Here is an 18,844-nt window from a genome sequence, read left to right as displayed (position 1 = left end):
TGGAAATGTGCTGACTGGCGGAATCGGTTGTTGTTTTATTCGCCAATTGTGTTGGCTGGCTATGTTCCAGAAAAGAATCACCGCCACTGGGTCTCATTCGTTGACATAATGTACTACTTGTTGAGCGATTGCGTAGCCCTTGACAGGCTCAACATTATGAAAAATGAAATGGTAAAGTTTGTCAAAGAGTACCAGGAGCTATATGGCATAACAAACATGACATACAATGCGCATCTGCTGCTTCACCTTGTTGACACAGTGAAGCATTGGGGTCCACTGTGGGCACATTCAATGTTCGGATTTGAATCTATGAATGGAAAGCTTGTGAAAATGGTCAAAGGGACCAGGTACCTTGAAAAACAGATTATTGACAAGTTCTTCCTCATGCAAGCCTTGCCTACGCTTTGGAGTAATGTTGCAAGAGAAAATGCACACACTCAGAATTTGTTCAAGGCACAAATGAAGGGCTACGAATTAAGAAAACGATCTGTGCAGAATGGGACCACTACATTCTATGGTAAAGCAGTGCGAAGTGCGGATGGCACTCATTTTCGAAAGATGGGCATCGGAAACGTTGCATATTGCACTGCGGATCTGGACAGATCGCGAAGGGTAAATTCATTCGTCATTATCAATGGGTTGTTTGGCCGCCTTCGGGACATTAGTGTGTACTGCTCACAGGGGCATGAACAGTGTGCATGCCTAAAGGAGACAGTGCTCCCTGTTCAGGTGTACATTGTGAAGCACAACATGCTTGAGGTGTTCTGCAAGGATGAACCCTACTATTTTGTTAAAGTTGAATCTACTGCTGAAATCAAGCGTGTGTCACTTGTTTCAGTGGAAAAATGTCTTGCACTGGCTTCCGATGGGGATTTGTTTATTTGCAGAGTGAATGAAAAGTTCCTTGCTGAGGCCACGTAGAGGCTGTATGACATGGCATATCAGTGTAAAAATCGAAGTATGAGAACCACGAGGGCTCCTTTACCACCTGGCAAGAGTTTAGCGGAAAAATCTGTGATGCGTACCGCAAAGCAAGAAGCAGCTTATTTTTCATATTTGCAGCATTGTTTGCCTTACCTATACGCAGTTCTCGTCAAGTGTACATTGATTGTGTTGTTCGTGGGCTTCGTTCCCAAGAATTAACGCCTAGTCATGCTAAAATTATGCCATTGCAATTTAATTAATGGTCATGGTAAAATATTATTGCACTGTACAAAATGAGCACCAAATGTGGCGATAAGTACCAAAATTTTATGGACACTATGTAGACTACGTTTTGCTTTAATCTATGATTAATCAACTTTACCTGTAATCGTTTATGAGCATTGTGAAAAATGGCTTGGCCATGTGCTTACCGATAACATGAAATATGGTAGGCATGCCGTGTCGTGACGATGGAAACCAGGTCCCAGGATTGCTGATTTGTAAAGATGCGTGCAGTGAGTACACTACTCTGAACTGCAGTTGTCCCGGGGTGTTATCTAGACATAAGTCCTCGGACGTCCTTGCTCAGCACATCATTTCCACAGGTACCGAGGGATGAGTATGGCATTAAACGTGGGCCGTATCCTCCCGCAGGATAATTTGCTGGTCGGACACAGCACTCCACGCATTCGCCCACAATGAAATGTAGCTCGAAACACCGTGGACAGCAAAAATTAAAATTGCACCACCATAATTCAGAGGCCGTACAATCTTTGCAGATTGCACCTAAATAAAATTGATTGGCAAATACATGTTTGTTGTGGGCATAAACCTCTCGTGCCAGCCTGAGAGCATCTCACAGCAAGCCAGCGTCAGGTAGAAGCAAGCTCTGGGGAGAGGGGATGTCACAGGCAGCCAGCAGGGACAGGCAAAGCGCAGTGACGTGTGCTAGCGTGCCCATGTGATCCGCCTGAGGGTAAGCGAGCGCTTCGCTTGGACATGTCCGAACACGTGGTTCCACTCTGACAAGCTGGCGTGCAGCTTTCACCAGACAAAAGGCCTGGCGACATAGCCACGGCAGCCATATTGCCAAATAACGGCGGGCCATTGCACTCGGGGCCCCGTGGTTCTGCCACACGTGCTAGCTGGGTAAACAGGCGCCAGGGTGGCGGTTGCTCTCGAATCCCACATTGTAAAATATGAAGATTGCTTCACCCTTTAACAAAACTTTGTTTTTCGTTACTAGTGTTAGTTCTCTCCTCACACAGTTGTGCTTCAATCGCAGCGTCCATACTCCCCTTGTTGATACCACTGGCATGAGGTTCTGAAGTGCTTTTCGTCTGAAGCTTTGTGACCTATTTGAATCGAGCATCGAGGTGATCGATTCAAATATCAATGTGTATTACACAGCTAAGAAGCTTAGTTCAAAATGTGCTTAGAAATTTATTTGTTTTGGTATTTATGTAGTACTTCAAAAAAGTATCACAAGTATGTCACTTTTGTGTTACATATGGCTGTTTAATATTATGTCAACATGAAGCCTCTTATGTTTTCATTGTTTCCCATAATTAATTGATAAGCAGTGTACAGCTGAAGTCACTGCTCTAAAGTAATTACCTTTTGTGTTTCACACATATATGCAAAGTGCTCTGCATCTGTATAGTTTTTACTTTGTTTTACTTTCTTGGATGTGGTTTATTATGGCTGTGGGGATTAGCTGTTCCTTAAGTATAGTAAACTTATGGGTATCGTACGTCGAAATTGCTTAAGATATCAACCACACATGTGCTTTTCTGAATAAACTTGTTGAAAAGAAATGTTTTTTCTATTCTGTTTCTTTTAGGTTTGTTGAGAACTCAACATGCGAGATTCTATAATTGGTCATTGTTAAGAAAATGTGAACTTCAGTAGAATTTACAGCAAAATCAATCACATTTACTTTTCCAGGGCAACTCGCAGCAAATTTTTCTCCCTTGTCAGGGTGACAGTTGTTAGCTGTTTGCTTTGCATGGTGCACCTTTAACAAATAGTATGCCCATGGGTTAAAAACTATTGAGGTATGTGAAGCCTTAACACTTAGTCAAAACCATCCATCACGAGAAGCACCTTGTTCTTATGTCCACACTTGCTTCCTCTTTAACTAATGTCTCTTACTCTCTTCACTCCTGCCCTTATATTTGTCAAACTGCTGCTTCGTCTTTTCTCTGTATGTATATTACAATTAATAAGGTTAATTTACACCACACGACAATTGTATATGTATGTATGCATATATAAGCACTCTGCATCCATGGCATGGAGTAAGAGAAATGGAAATTTCAATATGAATCAATATCGACCTCGATTTGTTTGCCTACATATCAGCAAAGGAATCTTATTTGACAATTCATTATCAGGAAAAGTAAGGAAGACTCATCTTCGCACTGTTCGGCATGCATGTTTGGGGTCCGACGTTCTAACACGCAACAAAAAATTAACTTGTGGTCTGCTTGCCAAGAAAAAAAAAACTAAACATGGCTGTAGCACCTGAATTGAATATCTGAATTTCATCAAGATAATTATGAAAAATTCTTGTAATTTATATTCCTATATGCTAGTGTGAGATTACATCTGCACTGTGTTTGTACACATCAGTGAATGCTTTAGGAAGCTTTAATATGTATCGTTACCAAGTGACCTTCCAAAACAGGAGCCGAAATGATGAAAAGATTGAAAAAGAATTGATATCTCGTGAATAAAATGAATAATCATGGCATGTGATATACCAAAGAATGTCCAAGTTGAAGAAGGACATGACTAAAGCTAGGTTAACATTATAGTCGCGCTCATAGCTTGACAGTGCAAGTGGGTGGACAGTCAAAAAATAAAAAAGTGATCAGAATTGCATATTAGTGTCAGTAGTTCACACAAGCTGGGTTGCCATAGCGATGATGAGAGCCATGATGATGAACCTAGAATGATTAAGGCATGAGTTGAGTCAGCAGAGCATGAAAATGATGCCTGGTAAGTTTAAACAACTGTGAAGCTGGTTGTGATGGTTGTATAGAAAGGTACAGGTCAAATAATGGGATAAGAGTTATAGCCATGTTCACTAGATGACCGTGACTCAGCAAAAATGGTTGCAACTTCAAAAGTGGATCAATGGGTTTGGACATTGATACTAAGACAAAGAGATGCTGAAAAGGTATGGCAAAATCACAGTCGTGATTAGTAGCGTAGCCAGAAATTTTTTAGGGCGGCCGGGGCTCAACGATAATTTGTGTATGTTTGTGCATGGGTTTGTATGTGTGCGTGCATATATTCTCATGCAAAATTGAACATTTTAGGGGTGGTTTGAAGACTCCCCCATACCCCCTGGCTGTGCCCCCAGTCATGATTATGACACAGGAAAAAGTAGTTAGCACTCGGAACGAGGTGAAATGCGTTCCAGAGGTGTGCACAGAGTTGTCCTTCGAGGGGGGTGGGGGGTGTACGATATAAGTATTGCTATACAGTGCCTCCCCCCCGCTCAACCTCCTCCCTCTGGCACTGAGGCCATTTCTGTCAAAACGCGACGCTGTGTAAAAATATGCAGCAAAATTTGCCGCCCCATCAATGTCTGAACCAGAGGCGCATCCAAGGGGTGGCGCAGCGGGCCCGTGCCCCCCCCCCCACCCCCGAGCTTTTTTTCTTAATGTGGTACAGAGCACAAAATGACACTCGACCACACCTTCCTGTCCGGACCCCGTGTTGGATCAATTGAATAGGCATGATAAACCACATAGTTCAAATCAGACAGCTAAATATTACTCAAAACAAGTTGGTCGAAATTATATATCTCCTCGAAGTGATATGTACTCAAACCCCACGGGTTTCAAACCCCATGGGGTTCAAACCCCGAACCTCTGGATCCAGAGGTTCGGGGTTTGGTCCATATTTGACTATGAAAAGTCTATAGGCTTCAACCTTCGTGTACATCTCTTAAGCGATATAGCTAACTTCTTCTAGGAAATATTTCGCACGAAAATTAGGATCATATACTGAGTATTCTCTGCTAAGTGGCTGCTGTGAACTTAATGTTAAATGTCTTTAGTTTTAAACATCAGGTTTACATGCTGAAAATCTGCGTAGTTTTTTCTGCATAATTTGTGAAGTGTATTCTCTGTTAAGTTCCTGCTGCCATCTTGATGATAAAAGTCACTAGCTCTCGAGTTTATGATTACATTCTGATGTGTCATCAAAAACATATCAAGATGTAATCAGAAATTCAAGAACCATTTTTGTAAGGGATACTACCGCTTCTTGGAAAGCCAGCTTCCCCGGAGTCCGTAAGAGTGGCTTATTTCAGATTCGTGGACTTTTACGTGGTACTGCTTTTTCTTTAACGCGTACTTCACGCAAGACTTGCGCGTAGTCATTCGTAGCCTGCGCTCTGTCCAGTTTCTTGTTGGCATTTCAACTACTGGCCGCTGTAAGTGCACTCAAATAAAAAGCGCCTTCCTGACTCCTAAAAGAATCCATTTATCATCCATGTCATTTTCTAGTATTGCAAGTAATCCCGGGTTGCAAATTTGGTGAGGCTTTAACAAAACACTAACTTTATCGCTAACTTCATGTTAATAGGAGTCGCAGCGCAAGCGCGAAGGTGTTGGAAGAAACGCGTACGGAAGGCGAAGAACTTAAGGCAAATAGGGACAACACGAGCGCAGCGCTGACCAGCTAGCCCAAATAACTGACTGGCCCAAATAGCCGTTCATTTCCATCAATGCTGATGCTGAACTTTTCTCGGCAGTCTAGATCAATTCTCAGCCACGCAGTTGCATGGTGCTACGAGTTCATACCGACAATCAACGCATACGAGCATTTAAAATATTCTGAATGCTATGCTACGTCATAGCTAAACAGCGTATGTATGAAGTATGTATGAAGTATGTATGAAGTATGTATGAAGTATGTATGAAGTATGTATGAAGTATGTATGAAACCACATCGTATGTATGAAGTGCTTATCCTAGCTTAGAAAAACCACAACTGTTGTGTAGGTGTCCATTATGTCACCCCGCTTCGACTGAAAAAGTGAGGGTTTGATACCGGCTGCGTCCGCCGCGTTTCCACGGAAGCTGACTGCTAAGCACTCGTGTACTTAGTTTAGGCGTTTGTTAAGGATCCCCAAGTGGTCTAAATTTAACCCACAGTCCTCCACTGCAGCGTGCTCCATAAAGAATATTTAGTCCTTAAAAGTGAAGTGAAGTAATTCTAAAATTATTAGCTCAGAATGACTATGCCTAAAAACGTCCGGAATGCGAACAAAATTTTATGTCGCAAGTTGGGCGTTTTTTTCACTCGGGGAAGCTTCAAAGCGAGACGTAGAGTAAGCATGTTGTACTATACAGAAACTCTTAAATTAGGCAAGTGCAAAAACGAAGCCGCAAGAAAAGTCGGTTGTCCTGTAATATAGCACTGAAAGTAACATGAGAATTAAACGGTAATAAATGTATTTTTAATCAGCCTTCCCTACTCTGACAACTACAGCTCCGAGGTTCGTGCGAGAATTTGTAGTGGAGGTTCACATCATCTCCGACGAGAGGCACCAAAAGTATTTTAGAAGAGATATAGACCTGATTGAGTACCTTTCAATCATGCTGAATGCGGTAAGCAAATTTTATTCTAAATAATGACGTACTAAAGAAAGAGTGACAGCATACATGTCAAGTTTTGTATCGCTCGTTAATTTTTCTGTCTTTCTTTTATTTTATCTGTAAGTGTAAAAGTTACTGGATAAAGATGTACTTTTATTTATGAAATATTCATTTCTTTGGTCATTACTGCAGAAAAACTTGGCGTGGCGTTCATTGTTGCTTCCTTGGAAAAGTGACAAACCTTACCTGCATTCCAGGTAAACAGAATATTTGTTGATATGACAGGTCCTGCCATTTCATTCAAGCTTGTCGGAATAACGAGAAGTAGGGTGAGTATATCAAGATAATATGAAGATCACCTTTGTTTGACGTTTGAGGCAACAATACTTAAAAAAAACTTAGCTATTCAATAAAAAGAGAGAACATTCGATTTTTATTGAAAATCACTGATTTTAATTGAACTCTGAACAACACTTGTTATATTCTGCAGTTCACTCGATGAAATATAATGACAGAAACACGAAAGCATGTGGCATTCTAGTTGTTATGAATAAGAAGCAGAACAAACACATATGGAAAGGGTAACAGGGGGTTGTAGTATTTACAAACAAGAACCTTCACCGCGTACCACCCCATGGTGGAAGAATTTTTAGAGCCATCTCGATTTAATGCAAACCATTGGTAATGCACGTCGTCGCTCCCCCGCCCCTTCGTACCGCGATATCGGCAAAAGTTCGGACAAAAATGTGCGAATTCTTTTTAATGGTGAAGTTTGAAAATGCTTTATTTAATCTGCCAGAAACACCGGCAGATGCTTTCTTATTAGGATAGATTCCGTGCGGCCATATGTCACGACCATGTGGCACCATCACAGATGCACATCACCTACACGTCATTTTTGGTATTATTCAGGTCTTACCGAATCATGTTGACAAATCTCACTTGCACGGAAGAGCTTAAAATACAATTCAACTTTCATTGTTGTCATTTACGCCTAGAGACATTCTGCCCTTCTCGTTTCTTTACATTTTCATTGCACATTTAAAAAAACGGCAGGACGAGGAAGTTGAAAGTAGCTAACGTGGTTGCTTGGGCGAGTTGGTACGACATGATTCACATAAAAAACAGCGCCAAAAAACGAGAGACAAGAAAAAGAAGGAGACAGACAGTGGCACTGAACTTACAACAAGATTTATTTGCCAGAGCCGCACAATATATACTTGGGCAGCTTCTAACAAAAAAAGAAAATACAAAACAAACAAAACAGAATCCACCTAACAACCACATAGTCATCTTCACAACGCACCATGAGCAGCACGTGTGCTAACGTGCCGAAGGAAATCTATTTCTTTTAATGATAGCGCAATCGAAGGCCTGCTGACACATGCACTGCCCAGCCTTTCTATTTCTGAAGCCTCATAAAGATCTGTATTACTCATTGCCACACAATGAGCTTCTGGCTTGCATTCGCGGGTGTATTGACAGTTTTGGCGTTGTGAATTACCAGAATGCAGTAGGCATATCTGTTGAAGGTTTTATGGAACTGCTACAGTATTACCTGAGGTCGACATTTGCAGAATGGGACGATCATATTTACTTGCAACGTCAAGGGGTGTGCATAGGATCATGCCTTGCGCCCATTTTGAGTGATTTATTTTTAGCCAGCCGTGATCGTGCCATTCAGAATTGCTTGGGATCCACAGCTGTTAAGAGAGTATTCCGCTATGTTGACGATTTCCTTGTGTTGTTTCAAGCTGGAACCTCCTCGGATGGTCCGCCTTTGACTAGTATTTTGGAAATTTTCAGTAAGTGTCTTTCTCCGCTTGTTATAGCACATGAAGTTCCGGACAGAGGAGCCATCAGGTTCCTAGATTTAATGTTAACGTTGAGTCCTTCCCACGTGTGTTGGGCCTATGAGCCACGTGCCAACAAGCCAATCCTCCCTTTTGGTTCAGCACATTCGAAAGTGGTGAAGCGCGCTATTGCTAAGACTTGCTACAGAAACGCTTTGCGAAAGTCCTGCTATCACACAATTCTGTCCAGCTTTAATAAGCAAACTAAACGCCTTACAGAAGCTGGTTTCCCGATGTTCGTTTTGACCGCCGTTGCTGAGTGTCTACTCAGAGAAATCAGAACGAGCCCAGAAAATAATGCCCAGAACCGTACAAAGGATAAGGGACGTGGGAAACGAAACTTCGTCGTTATTCCCTATATCCACGGCGTCACCCACAATCTCAAAAAAGTAGCCAGCAGGTGCGACGTAGACCTGGTTTTTTCTGCCCCAGAAAAACTGGCTAGGTTGTGCAGAGCCGTGAATCCTGGTTCGAGGGGCGAGCGAGGCTGCAAAGTCAAGCATCGAAAGAAGTACGTTCCATGCATTGAAGGAGTGGTGTACTCACTACCCCTGTCTTGCGGCAAGTGGTACATCGGCCAAACAGGCAGGTGTTTAAATGAGCGGCTGAAAGAGCACGCTCACAACGTCTCCTCTACAGTTTCGGGCCATCTCGGCATTCATTGCCGAGACTGCGGCTGTGTCCCTGATTTTCAGCTTTGTACCGTCATTAGGAGGCACCGGGACCAGTTGATACGTGAAATTTATGAGGCTTCAGAAATAGAAAGGCTGGGCAGTGCATGTGTCAGCAGGCCTTCGATTGCGCTATCATTAAAAGAAATAGATTTCCTTCGGCACGTTAGCACACGTGCTGCTCATGGTGCGTTGTGAAGATGACTATGTGGTTGTTAGGTGGATTCTGTTTTGTTTGTTTTGTATTTTCTTTTTTTGTTAGAAGCTGCCCAAGTATATATTGTGCGGCTCTGGCAAATAAATCTTGTTGTAAGTTCAGTGCCACTGCCTGTCTCCTTTTTCTTGTCTCTCGTTTTTTGGCGCTGTTTTTTATGTGAAGTTGAAAGGCTGTGATGAACACAACAGTAAACAGGAGATTGGTGCCGTAGCAGATGTTTTTACAAGCGTACTTTTCTCAAGACAAACTTACAGTTCCAGCCTTTAAGAAGACATGTCAGACCTGTTAAAACGTCGCGAAGAGCACACACACCCTCTAAGACTAACTAACTACCGTAGTAAAAATTAGAATTTAACGCAGTTAGCAGCGACTACAGTTTTCTTCATTTTGTTATTGAATTTTTTATTCGATTGTACGGACTGCATTGATGTTTGCATTGTAGCTCAATACGAATACCTGTCGAGCAGGCAAAAAGTAAGGGGCCCTACATGGGCATTAATGATACTGGAATAACTTTATATGGGTCTTTGTGAGTATGTGCACGTTCTGTACGTGTTCTCCGCTTCCCTCAACTTACATCTAGCCATGTCTAAACGCTCATATTATTCGCACACGAGCACAGAAAACATCAAAAAAGTTTTGCGATATTTTTTTGTTTTGTTTCAGAACGACACGTTCACTAGCCCTTTCCTAGACACTGTGGTGGCGCACGAAACGTTAGAGCGACTGGTGGACTACACCAGTGCTAATAGCATCCTCAAACATTCGGACCTCGTTTACCTCATCACTGGGTGAGCACAAGGTGTTCTTAATAAAAACGATACAAGCTTACGTGTTAAGAATAAGTCGCCTGCACAAACTAATCATGTCACTATACCTTTTTTATGTTTTTCATCGCGTTATTTGGCACCATCCCCGATTCTTCGAAATAACAATGAACAACGATGAGCAGTGCAAACCTGGCGAGTCTCCGCAACGGAATGAAACTTGAGAGAGGCGTAGCAGGTAAGCAAAACACCCGCAAAGTACACAGCGCAAAATGAAAATGTGTTTTCAAAGGAAGCATAAAGCAGCGCGTCTTGCTTTAAATTTGCATGGTTTGATTAAAATTGTAATGGCGCTATTTCGAAAGGGGAAACACTTGACATGTCATATCTTCCTATCCCATCTCAAAATTCCCAGAGAGAGTCCCTACAGCCTTTGTGTACATGTATGAATGATAAATCAAGTTCACTTATTATTATGCACCACGAATACTGATGGGTATATATTCATTCAGTCCGATATACGACTTCCTATGAATGTACGGCAAAACCTGTTCATGAATGGCAGGCGTGGATGCGTTTTTGTAATAATCCAACCACGTCTATATATTCCATTGTGCCCCCTTTGCGTTTCCAAGGCTGCTTCGTCGTTTTAGAAGCATCGTAGTGCTTCGTCACACCTCAGCTCAGATAAAATTCTGTATTTCTTGTGTTGTCTCGGCAGTTACTTTTTTAATGAAAGCACCAGATGGCACTATACAAGAAATATGCATAACGAACTAGCAGAAAGTTTTATTATACTAAGACACTACAAATACATTAGCCGAAGCTCCAGCAACCATTTTCAATGGATGGGGACAGTCTTCCCAGCAGGTGTGCTTTGTACCACTCAGAATAACAGCCTTGCGAACTTCCCTTGTTAAAACGTTGCTCTAGACACGTTCATTTATGCTTACTCGTCATTTTTTTTTCTGACACATCGCCCTCTGAATTACTCTGAGATGGTATTCTGTCCACTATTTGTTTTGTGCAAAACTGCCAAAAAATATTACGCGAGGTAAAGCGATCTACACATAGAGTTGAGGGTTCACCCACAGCAAAGGTTGAGTGTTTATAAAAACACTTGCTTCAACCTGCGGTATACCAAGTGTACCAGTTGTATTTTCTACCCTACGTTTCTTTGATGAGCTTCAGCTTATGAGGAGATAATTAGGTATTGATATTGTGGCAAAATGTTGTATCATTCATTCCTTAAGCGCAAGTCTTCACGAGAAGCAGCAGAATGTTTAAAAGTGCGCGCATTGCCTCATACGCTTATATTGCTGTATTGTTGCGAAATGTTACAACAGACGTTTTGTTGCGTATAAAAGTGCCAGAAATCTTATGATGGCGTTGGTACGGGACTCCTCGTACTGGGGGACGAATGGAACGAAGGCACCGTCTGCGCTTAGAATCGTTTTGTAAATTCGCACATACACTTTTTTTTTTCAGGACTTGCCTACGTCGGCGAAGTGTGCACTCCTAACGCAGTCGCTGAAGGCGAAGACATACCGAAGTCGTACGCAGGCGTCCACACCATGGCTCACGAGTTAGCTCACTCGTAAGTACGGAGAAAGCGCATAGAGAGTCCAATTATTTGAGCGACTAACCCTCCACAGTTGTACGGTCGACGCGTAGGCTGGGAGCATCGCACGACCCTCAAGATGATTCGGAGTGTTCGTGGAAGAAAGGTTTTCTCCTGAGCTACGAGGACAAAGGTAGCAACAAGTACCGGCTGTCAAGGTGTAGCGAGGTCAGCATAACGGACGTCGTACAGTAAGTTGGCACCACTTTTGTAATGTTTTGCAAGGCAATTGCCACACTTCCGAAGTTTATCTCCAATATCTGCATGGGTGTTAACGATTGATTTCTCTTGGTATGCACAAATGCGAAAACTTAATTCCCTTTATTTTCAGTATTATTTTTTGTGTTGCGTGGTCCTCTTGTTTTCTTATTTCGTCGGTGTTGCATCTCCAAATTTTGATCCACGACATCCGTATTTTCGTTATTGTCTGCGATTTTGGCTTTAAGCAGCAATGATCTATTTCCCGTTTACTGCCCCACCCCGGTGCTCTAGTGGTTGTGGCTCCCTATAATGCTGACCCATAGGTCGCAGGATCGAATCCCGGCCGCGGAGGCCAGTGTTCCTCATAATTCCATCATAATTCAGTGTCCCTCCTAACTACAGTGTTCCTCATAATTCCATCATAATTTCATAAATCCATCATACTTCAGTGTCCCTCCTAACTACAGTGTCCTTCATAATTCCATCGTGATTTCGGGACGTCAAACCCCACATATCATTATTACTCCGGTTTGCTCATGACCACGTTTATACTATATAGGACGTGCTATGTTTTACAATGCCTAATGTTATGCGATGGCATCTAACATCACGGTGTGGCTGCTTGGTTAAAACATATGCCCCGTGTGCTTCGGTAGTTCCAACCTATTTACAATGTATCAAGTAAAACCAATAAAACGTTTCCTCAAGTCTCCTTATTTATGTTCTCTAGCTGTAGGTGAACGATGTTTTTCTCGGTGTAAGCCAGCAATAAAAGATGGAGCTCACTCAAATATATTTTGCGGCTTGGCCTCACTCGATCCAAGACTCAAATATTTTCAACGGTACTCATTCAGGCTCTTATTCACAAAACTTTATTTCAACTGGACTCATTCGAACTCAATCTCACCGACATATTACTCAGCAGGACTCAATGATTCAAACTCATGGCCCCATCTGAGTCTGAGTGAGCCGACTCAGGAGGAATATTGCCAACTTAATCTTTTCGCAACAATATATATTAGGAGAAATTCCAAATCTGCGTTCCAAATAACGCTCACGAGCAGTATAGGTAGAAATTATCATTGTTCAAACCTCTACCGCTCACAACAGAATGCCAATAGATCAGCAAAAGACCAAAAATCCTATTTCGCATTGATTGCACTGTTATGGTGACAAAATCTCTCTTCAGATATTTTCGATGACGTCCGTCATTTAACAGGCCAAAGTGTTAGCACCCTCATTAAAAAAACTTTCAAGTGTCCGGAATTCAACACCCCAATTCTCTTGTGAAGTGTAACGTGGAGCGAGAGAACATCAATCAAGAGTATCTTTTTTTCTGCAACCTGCAGTATATAGGAAAGTATCTTTACTAAACGCGAGTCACAAGAACAAAAAAGCAATCAGAAGACATGTTAGTGAATTAATATTTCGAAACGTTTGCGAGCATCGAAAATATAACCGTCCTTCTAGAGTCTTCACCACACACCAATTAAGGTGAATAGTCTGTTTCATGTGCCAGCTGGAAAAAGGGGTAGACATATATAAACCCGGATAGCAAAAGACGATCCTGGTGGTGCAGTACACAGCCTATAGAAAGACATCGTCTGTCCCCCGCAAAAATGAGAACTGTTCATGCTCAGAGTACCTCTTGACCGCAAATCGGACACTGGAGAAATTCGTTACCAGTGGAGAACATCGTCTCGGTACTGGGGCTTTTAGTACTAGCCCACGGGTGCAACAGCGACATCGAAATGCTAGAAGTGGGCGCCCAGGAGACGACGTGACTCACTTGGAGAATTGAACAAAGGCACACTGGCATGAAAAAAACATATCAATTTCACATGTTTCGTGCAAGCTTTTGCTCTTAGCCAAATAACCTGTACTATGCCTCGCACATCGGCCTGAAGGCGTTTGATAAAGAGGGACTTGACAAGCGAGCCTATTACTCTGAATTAGGAATGGAACAGGATCTCATTTGCCCTTTCACTGTGCTTCGTGTGGCTGCACGCCGCTGTTCGATCACACGCGAGTACTTGGAAGGAGCCGGGATGCGCTGGCGCGAGGATTACTCGAAGCCTTTCACATAATGAAGAAAGGTGACTCTGCGTCAGCGTGCCTTCAGTTGTGTTGCATAACAGTCAATTCCAACTGTTGGATCTAGATGTACTTTAGTTGGGTGCTACGAAGTGTCTGTCAGTCCTTTTTTGCTGGTTTTTCCTCACATTTTTTTTTTTGCGCAGGCTTGGGTGTGTTTGGTTTTTTCGACGTCTTTACATTAAGCATATCTGTTTGTTGCTGGTTCCCAGATATCATGATTGCAATTATCGGTTATTACATCATAAAAATGTTCATGTCTGCTGTCACAGAACGAGCGCTAAAAATGGGCGCGCCGCCAAATTCTTGCGATAACGGGCGGGAGAAACGCCGCGAGGTCAAAAGAAAAAAAAAAGAAAACAAACATCCAAGGCTCCCCGGGCGCGCGCTCTCCCCTCGGAAGCGTGGCTTCGCCGATGAACCTCCTCACCCCACAGCGGCGGCCGAGCAAGCGCTGGAAAGTTCCAGAAGGAAATAGGCGTGGTCACGCCGGGTTGAGTCAGCCATCGCGGAGGGCATTCCAACCGTCTCGCCCTCTCCCCAGCCTTCGCTGCGTATCGCGCCGACGAAATGACGAGAACCTTCTGGAATGTCGTGCGGAAGGTATTTAACCGAGCAGCGGAGACGAGAGATCAGGAGAAGACGGAAGTTAGCGCCAGAGCACGTAGGGTATACCGCCGTGTAGTCGGCGAAGGTTTTGTCCGTAGCGACAAAGCAGGAGAAAAAGAGGATTTCCACCTGACGGGTGAAGGCTCGAGCTACCGGCAAGAGCGTGTGTCTACCGCTATCGAGCGAGGACGCGTGGCAACAGCTGCGTGTGTGAAGCCGACGAGTTCCGGCGAAGAAGTTTGAAGCTTGGAGAGTGGCCAATTGAAGACGCGATGGTTCCTGGAAGAGAAACTTCGAGGGCGCGGAACGACAACCACGCTGGACTTTGAGTGAGTGATTCTCGGAAGAGTATCATTCAGACTTTTGTTTCCGCTTTTCAGCGACAGCATGGCGCCTACCGATGGCGGTCATAACAGCTTCCCCCTCGCCAGATGAGTCACGGAGGGCAGCGGTCAACACTGCTGCTCGCAGGGACATATTTTACTCAACTATTGTGGAGTGTGCATACTCGTGTATTGTTTTCGATCTGCCATTATTGAGAATATAATTTTGTTTGTTTATCAACTCTCGGCTCTGACTTGTTCTTTGGGCCACAGCCGGCGTCTGCTGGCGCGCCAATAAGGACCACCTCTAAATTGTCCACGCTTTCGTGGTGCGGTTCGGGGGGGGCGATACTTTGACCCTTGGAATTAGCCCGGCGATTGCCTCCCTAATAAACGGGGCCTGTGTGTGACATTTGCACGTGCGGTGAATGAAATGGTCTGCGCATGTCCTCCAAGAGCCTATATATTATGAATGCTTCATGAAAATAAACTTAGTTGTGAGTTGGCGCTCTTTCTGTCTCGTCTTTTTTTTTCTCTTTGTTAACCTTGCGCCACGTATTTCAGCCTAATATGTACCAACTGGCCCAACATAACGTACTGTTGAGCCTATTATAAGCTCTCGGGTCGATCTGCCGGTCTGACCTATTGGCCAGGTTTAAAAGAGCAGGAGATGCCACCTGGGTCCAGGAGGTTGTGCTTGCCGAAACACGAAGCCGCCCACCCAAGTGTCTCTGTTTAAAAATAAACTTTTCACTCACACCCTCACTTATGCGTCAGGCTCAAACGCAACAGTGAAATGTTATAGGTGCTTAACAGCAGCAATGTGTGCGCTGTGAACAATATGTGTGTGTGCGCGCGTATGACTTATCTTTCTTTTTTTTCTTTATTCTTCTCCTCTACTCTGTGTAAGGTAGCAAACCAGGTACAATCTAGATAGCCTACCTGTCTTTCTCTCTGTCTCTCAAGCGAAGGCCTACGTTCTATCAACTATAAGCAAAAGCTCGATCAATGCACAAAATAATGAAGGTGTGTCAAAGGCCAGCGACTTTCATCTTTATATTTGTTTATTTGATACCCACAGCGCCATAAGGCATTACAGTGGGGGGAATACAACATGATTACAAGACAGAACACAAGCTCAATTTGCGGCAAGTACAGTACAGCCTATCCAGATAGTAGGAAGTACACTGAATACACAACGTAACGGAGATTGACAAAAATGTACGAAAAATGCCAGCGGGTAACATACAGAAAAACAAATACAATATGTATACAATATGTATAATATATGAATACAATATATAAATTAAAGGAACTGCGGGTTCACAACCAATGAAAAAGCATGAAATATTACAGGTTGGGAAATGTACCAGACCAGTCTTCATTGTTTTAACAGATTAAACTACCATCTCTCTACTGCTTCTATAGAGAGTAGAACATAGAAACGTTTTTTGCGTGTTCATTTTTCTACTGCTTGCAGGAGGCTGTCAGACGAATGCTTAAAGGAAAGTGGGAACCAGACACTTCATGTAGACCACACGAAAATGCCTGGTGATATGGTAGTAAGGCACTATTACTGCAAAAAGATGCTTCAAAGAATATCTAGACGGTACTTTCTGTTTAAACAGGTAAGGTAAAACAAAAGTAGTTCAGAAAAAATATGCCTAATGCTCTAGTTCTAACAAGTTTGTGTAACTTGCAACGAATCTTTTATTGAACAAGTCTGAAAGTTCTTTTTTTTTGCACTAGAAATAAAGTTTGCAGTAAATAACACGTGCAGTTGTTCGTATGCCATATACGTCATTCTCTGGTTAATATGTGTAGTTCTTCGATGTCATTGCACCGTGACAATACGTAAGGCGCTATTCGCATGAACATATAAGAAAAGAACTGCGGAGCAAAACAATTCTTTGAAACGGGAAACGGCACCATGTAGATGCCTATGTGTGGCGCCGGTCAGTCTTCCTCTCTTGCGCAATAGTTGTAGACCAGAATTAGACAAACACAAAGCTATGCTAAGGCATATAGTACAACACTCACACACTCAGTTCAAGTTTTTCAACACAGAAATATGTCCACGCAGCACGAAAGTTGACAAAAGAAGCATTTACGTAATATAAATTACCCCCATTTAATGGGGGTCTCAAATTTACATGAGATAGCGGGCAGCAGCCACAAAATTTTGTCTTTCAAAATGCCAGTACAGGGAAGAAGTGCATGGAGGGCTTCGCGCCACTGGGGCGAAGCTCTTCTAATTTCTTTATTGCCTATACTTTTCATGCCGGATACAGGGTTTTACACGTCTATTTTTTTCTCACTACAGGACCCACACAACAAATGCAAACTGCAGTGTTACTATCATAAACAGAACAGAACATCGTTAGAAACATGGTTTATTACCGTTGATATGGCAGAAGGAATGTGGTGCGGTGATGAAAAGGTGAGTGCATCCGCACATGATCGGAGGCATCTCCATGCACAGCAAACCAAAAAAAAAAACCGTGACGTTTCATTTTGTTGGCAATACAAGCTTTTGTGGTCCTGATGCACGACAAATGTAGAAATATATTGTTACGAGTAACTTGTTTATTGAATTATATACGATGGACCATGCTCGGGGAACAAGATGGCGACAGTTCATTAACCAGCAACCGACGTCGTCTTTTTCTTTCATGCAGCGAGGCTGTGGCATAACGCCCCGGCGGTAGAAGCACCGTCTCGGTGCTTGAGCTACTCGCATGCGGTAGAAGGAGGGTGATAAGGCTTCAGTCTGGCTATGTGCCCGATGTCGCTCTAAACTGACGATGATGACGTTGGATCGGCTGGAACGACCTTGTATGTAACGTCAGTGGCCTGGCGAACGACGCAGTATGGACCAGTGTAGCGTGACAGCAGTTTTTCAGAAAGACCTACACGCCGAGTGGGGGACCAGAGCAGGACAAGGGAACCCGGTGAAAAGTGCACGTTTTGATGATGGGAATCTTTGGGCCGTCTTTGGTGCTCCTGTGAGGCCTGCAGACGGCTGCGGGCGAGTTGACGTGCGTGGTCGGCTCGCGCGATGGCTTCGCCGGCATACTTCGTGAACGAGGGCAGCAAGGTGTCCAAGGGTAGGGCGGGTTCGCGGCCGTATAGAAGGCAGAATGGCGAATAGCCGGAAGTGTTGCGACGTGAACAATCATATGCGTACGGCACAAATGGCAAATGAACGTCCCAGTCCTGGTGGTCGGCCGCTTAATACGTATTTAGAAAGCATGTCGGTTATGGTGCGGTGGAGGCGCTCCTTAACACCGTTCATTGCGGAAGGTACGAGGTGGCGAACTTCTGCTTGGCAGAGCAAGAGCGCGGGGCAGTCGCATATTTCATGAGCCATCACATATTTCGAACAATGATTTCTCGAACAATTACTTTTTACATATAGGAACAGAATTGAACAGAGCGCTTGCTACTTTATTAGCCTACTGTTTGTTGAAAAAAAATACAAAAATAGCCCGACTAACTACTCATTATACTCACATAATCTTTTCAAGCATTTACGAAGGCGCATTCTTGTCTACTTGGAATGACGAGCAGTTTGGCATGCAACAGATATGCCTGCGAGGAGACGCTTGAGCACAGTCTGAGTCTCGTCTCGACCGCCGAAGAGAGCAGACGTGTTTTTCGGTCCGTCCCCGACCGGTTTTCCTGGAGGAGCACGCGAGCGTCTAGTGAGGCGCCGTACCTTACGGGCGCTTCCATGCTTCCATTTTTTTTTTCTCCCCCAGTTTTTTATTTTGATAGCTTTTGCGCACACCCGTGCGCCGTTTTAATTTTTTCTTCCCTCCCTTGTCCTATTGAGCCATTTTTTGTCTCAAGCCCTGTTCAGGGCTATCAAGATATTGAGGAAATGTAGAGCCCTCTCATCTCCCCTTAGTTCTTTTTTTTTTTAATCTGTAATGACCTCGCCTAG

At 43.4% G+C, this 18,844-nt stretch overlaps 1 protein-coding gene across 2 annotated transcripts in view; it reads left to right on the top strand.

The window, feature by feature from the left end:
- The window catches only part of LOC119165176 (venom metalloproteinase antarease-like TtrivMP_A), a 52,548-nt gene that overhangs the window by 21,176 nt on the left and 12,528 nt on the right, over positions 1 to 18,844 (top strand). Inside the window, exons 6-13 of one of the 2 annotated variants that reach the window (XM_037417360.2) lie at positions 6,436 to 6,554; positions 6,800 to 6,871; positions 9,950 to 10,074; positions 10,236 to 10,288; positions 11,539 to 11,647; positions 11,725 to 11,862; positions 16,379 to 16,526; positions 17,222 to 17,338. In XM_037417360.2, the coding sequence (XP_037273257.2) occupies positions 6,436 to 6,554; positions 6,800 to 6,871; positions 9,950 to 10,074; positions 10,236 to 10,288; positions 11,539 to 11,647; positions 11,725 to 11,862; positions 16,379 to 16,526; positions 17,222 to 17,338 (881 nt within the window). Of the gene's footprint in view, positions 1 to 6,411; positions 6,555 to 6,799; positions 6,872 to 9,949; positions 10,075 to 10,235; positions 10,289 to 11,538; positions 11,648 to 11,724; positions 11,863 to 16,378; positions 16,527 to 17,221; positions 17,339 to 18,844 lie in introns of both variants that reach the window. The other variant, XM_075870936.1, reaches the window with a different exon arrangement.

Source organism: Rhipicephalus microplus, chromosome 8, assembly GCF_043290135.1.
Source record: "Rhipicephalus microplus isolate Deutch F79 chromosome 8, USDA_Rmic, whole genome shotgun sequence".
NCBI lineage: Eukaryota > Metazoa > Arthropoda > Arachnida > Ixodida > Ixodidae > Rhipicephalus > Rhipicephalus microplus.
Note: the sequence above shows the minus strand (reverse complement) of the source record. Positions and strands in the feature narration are given on the sequence as shown.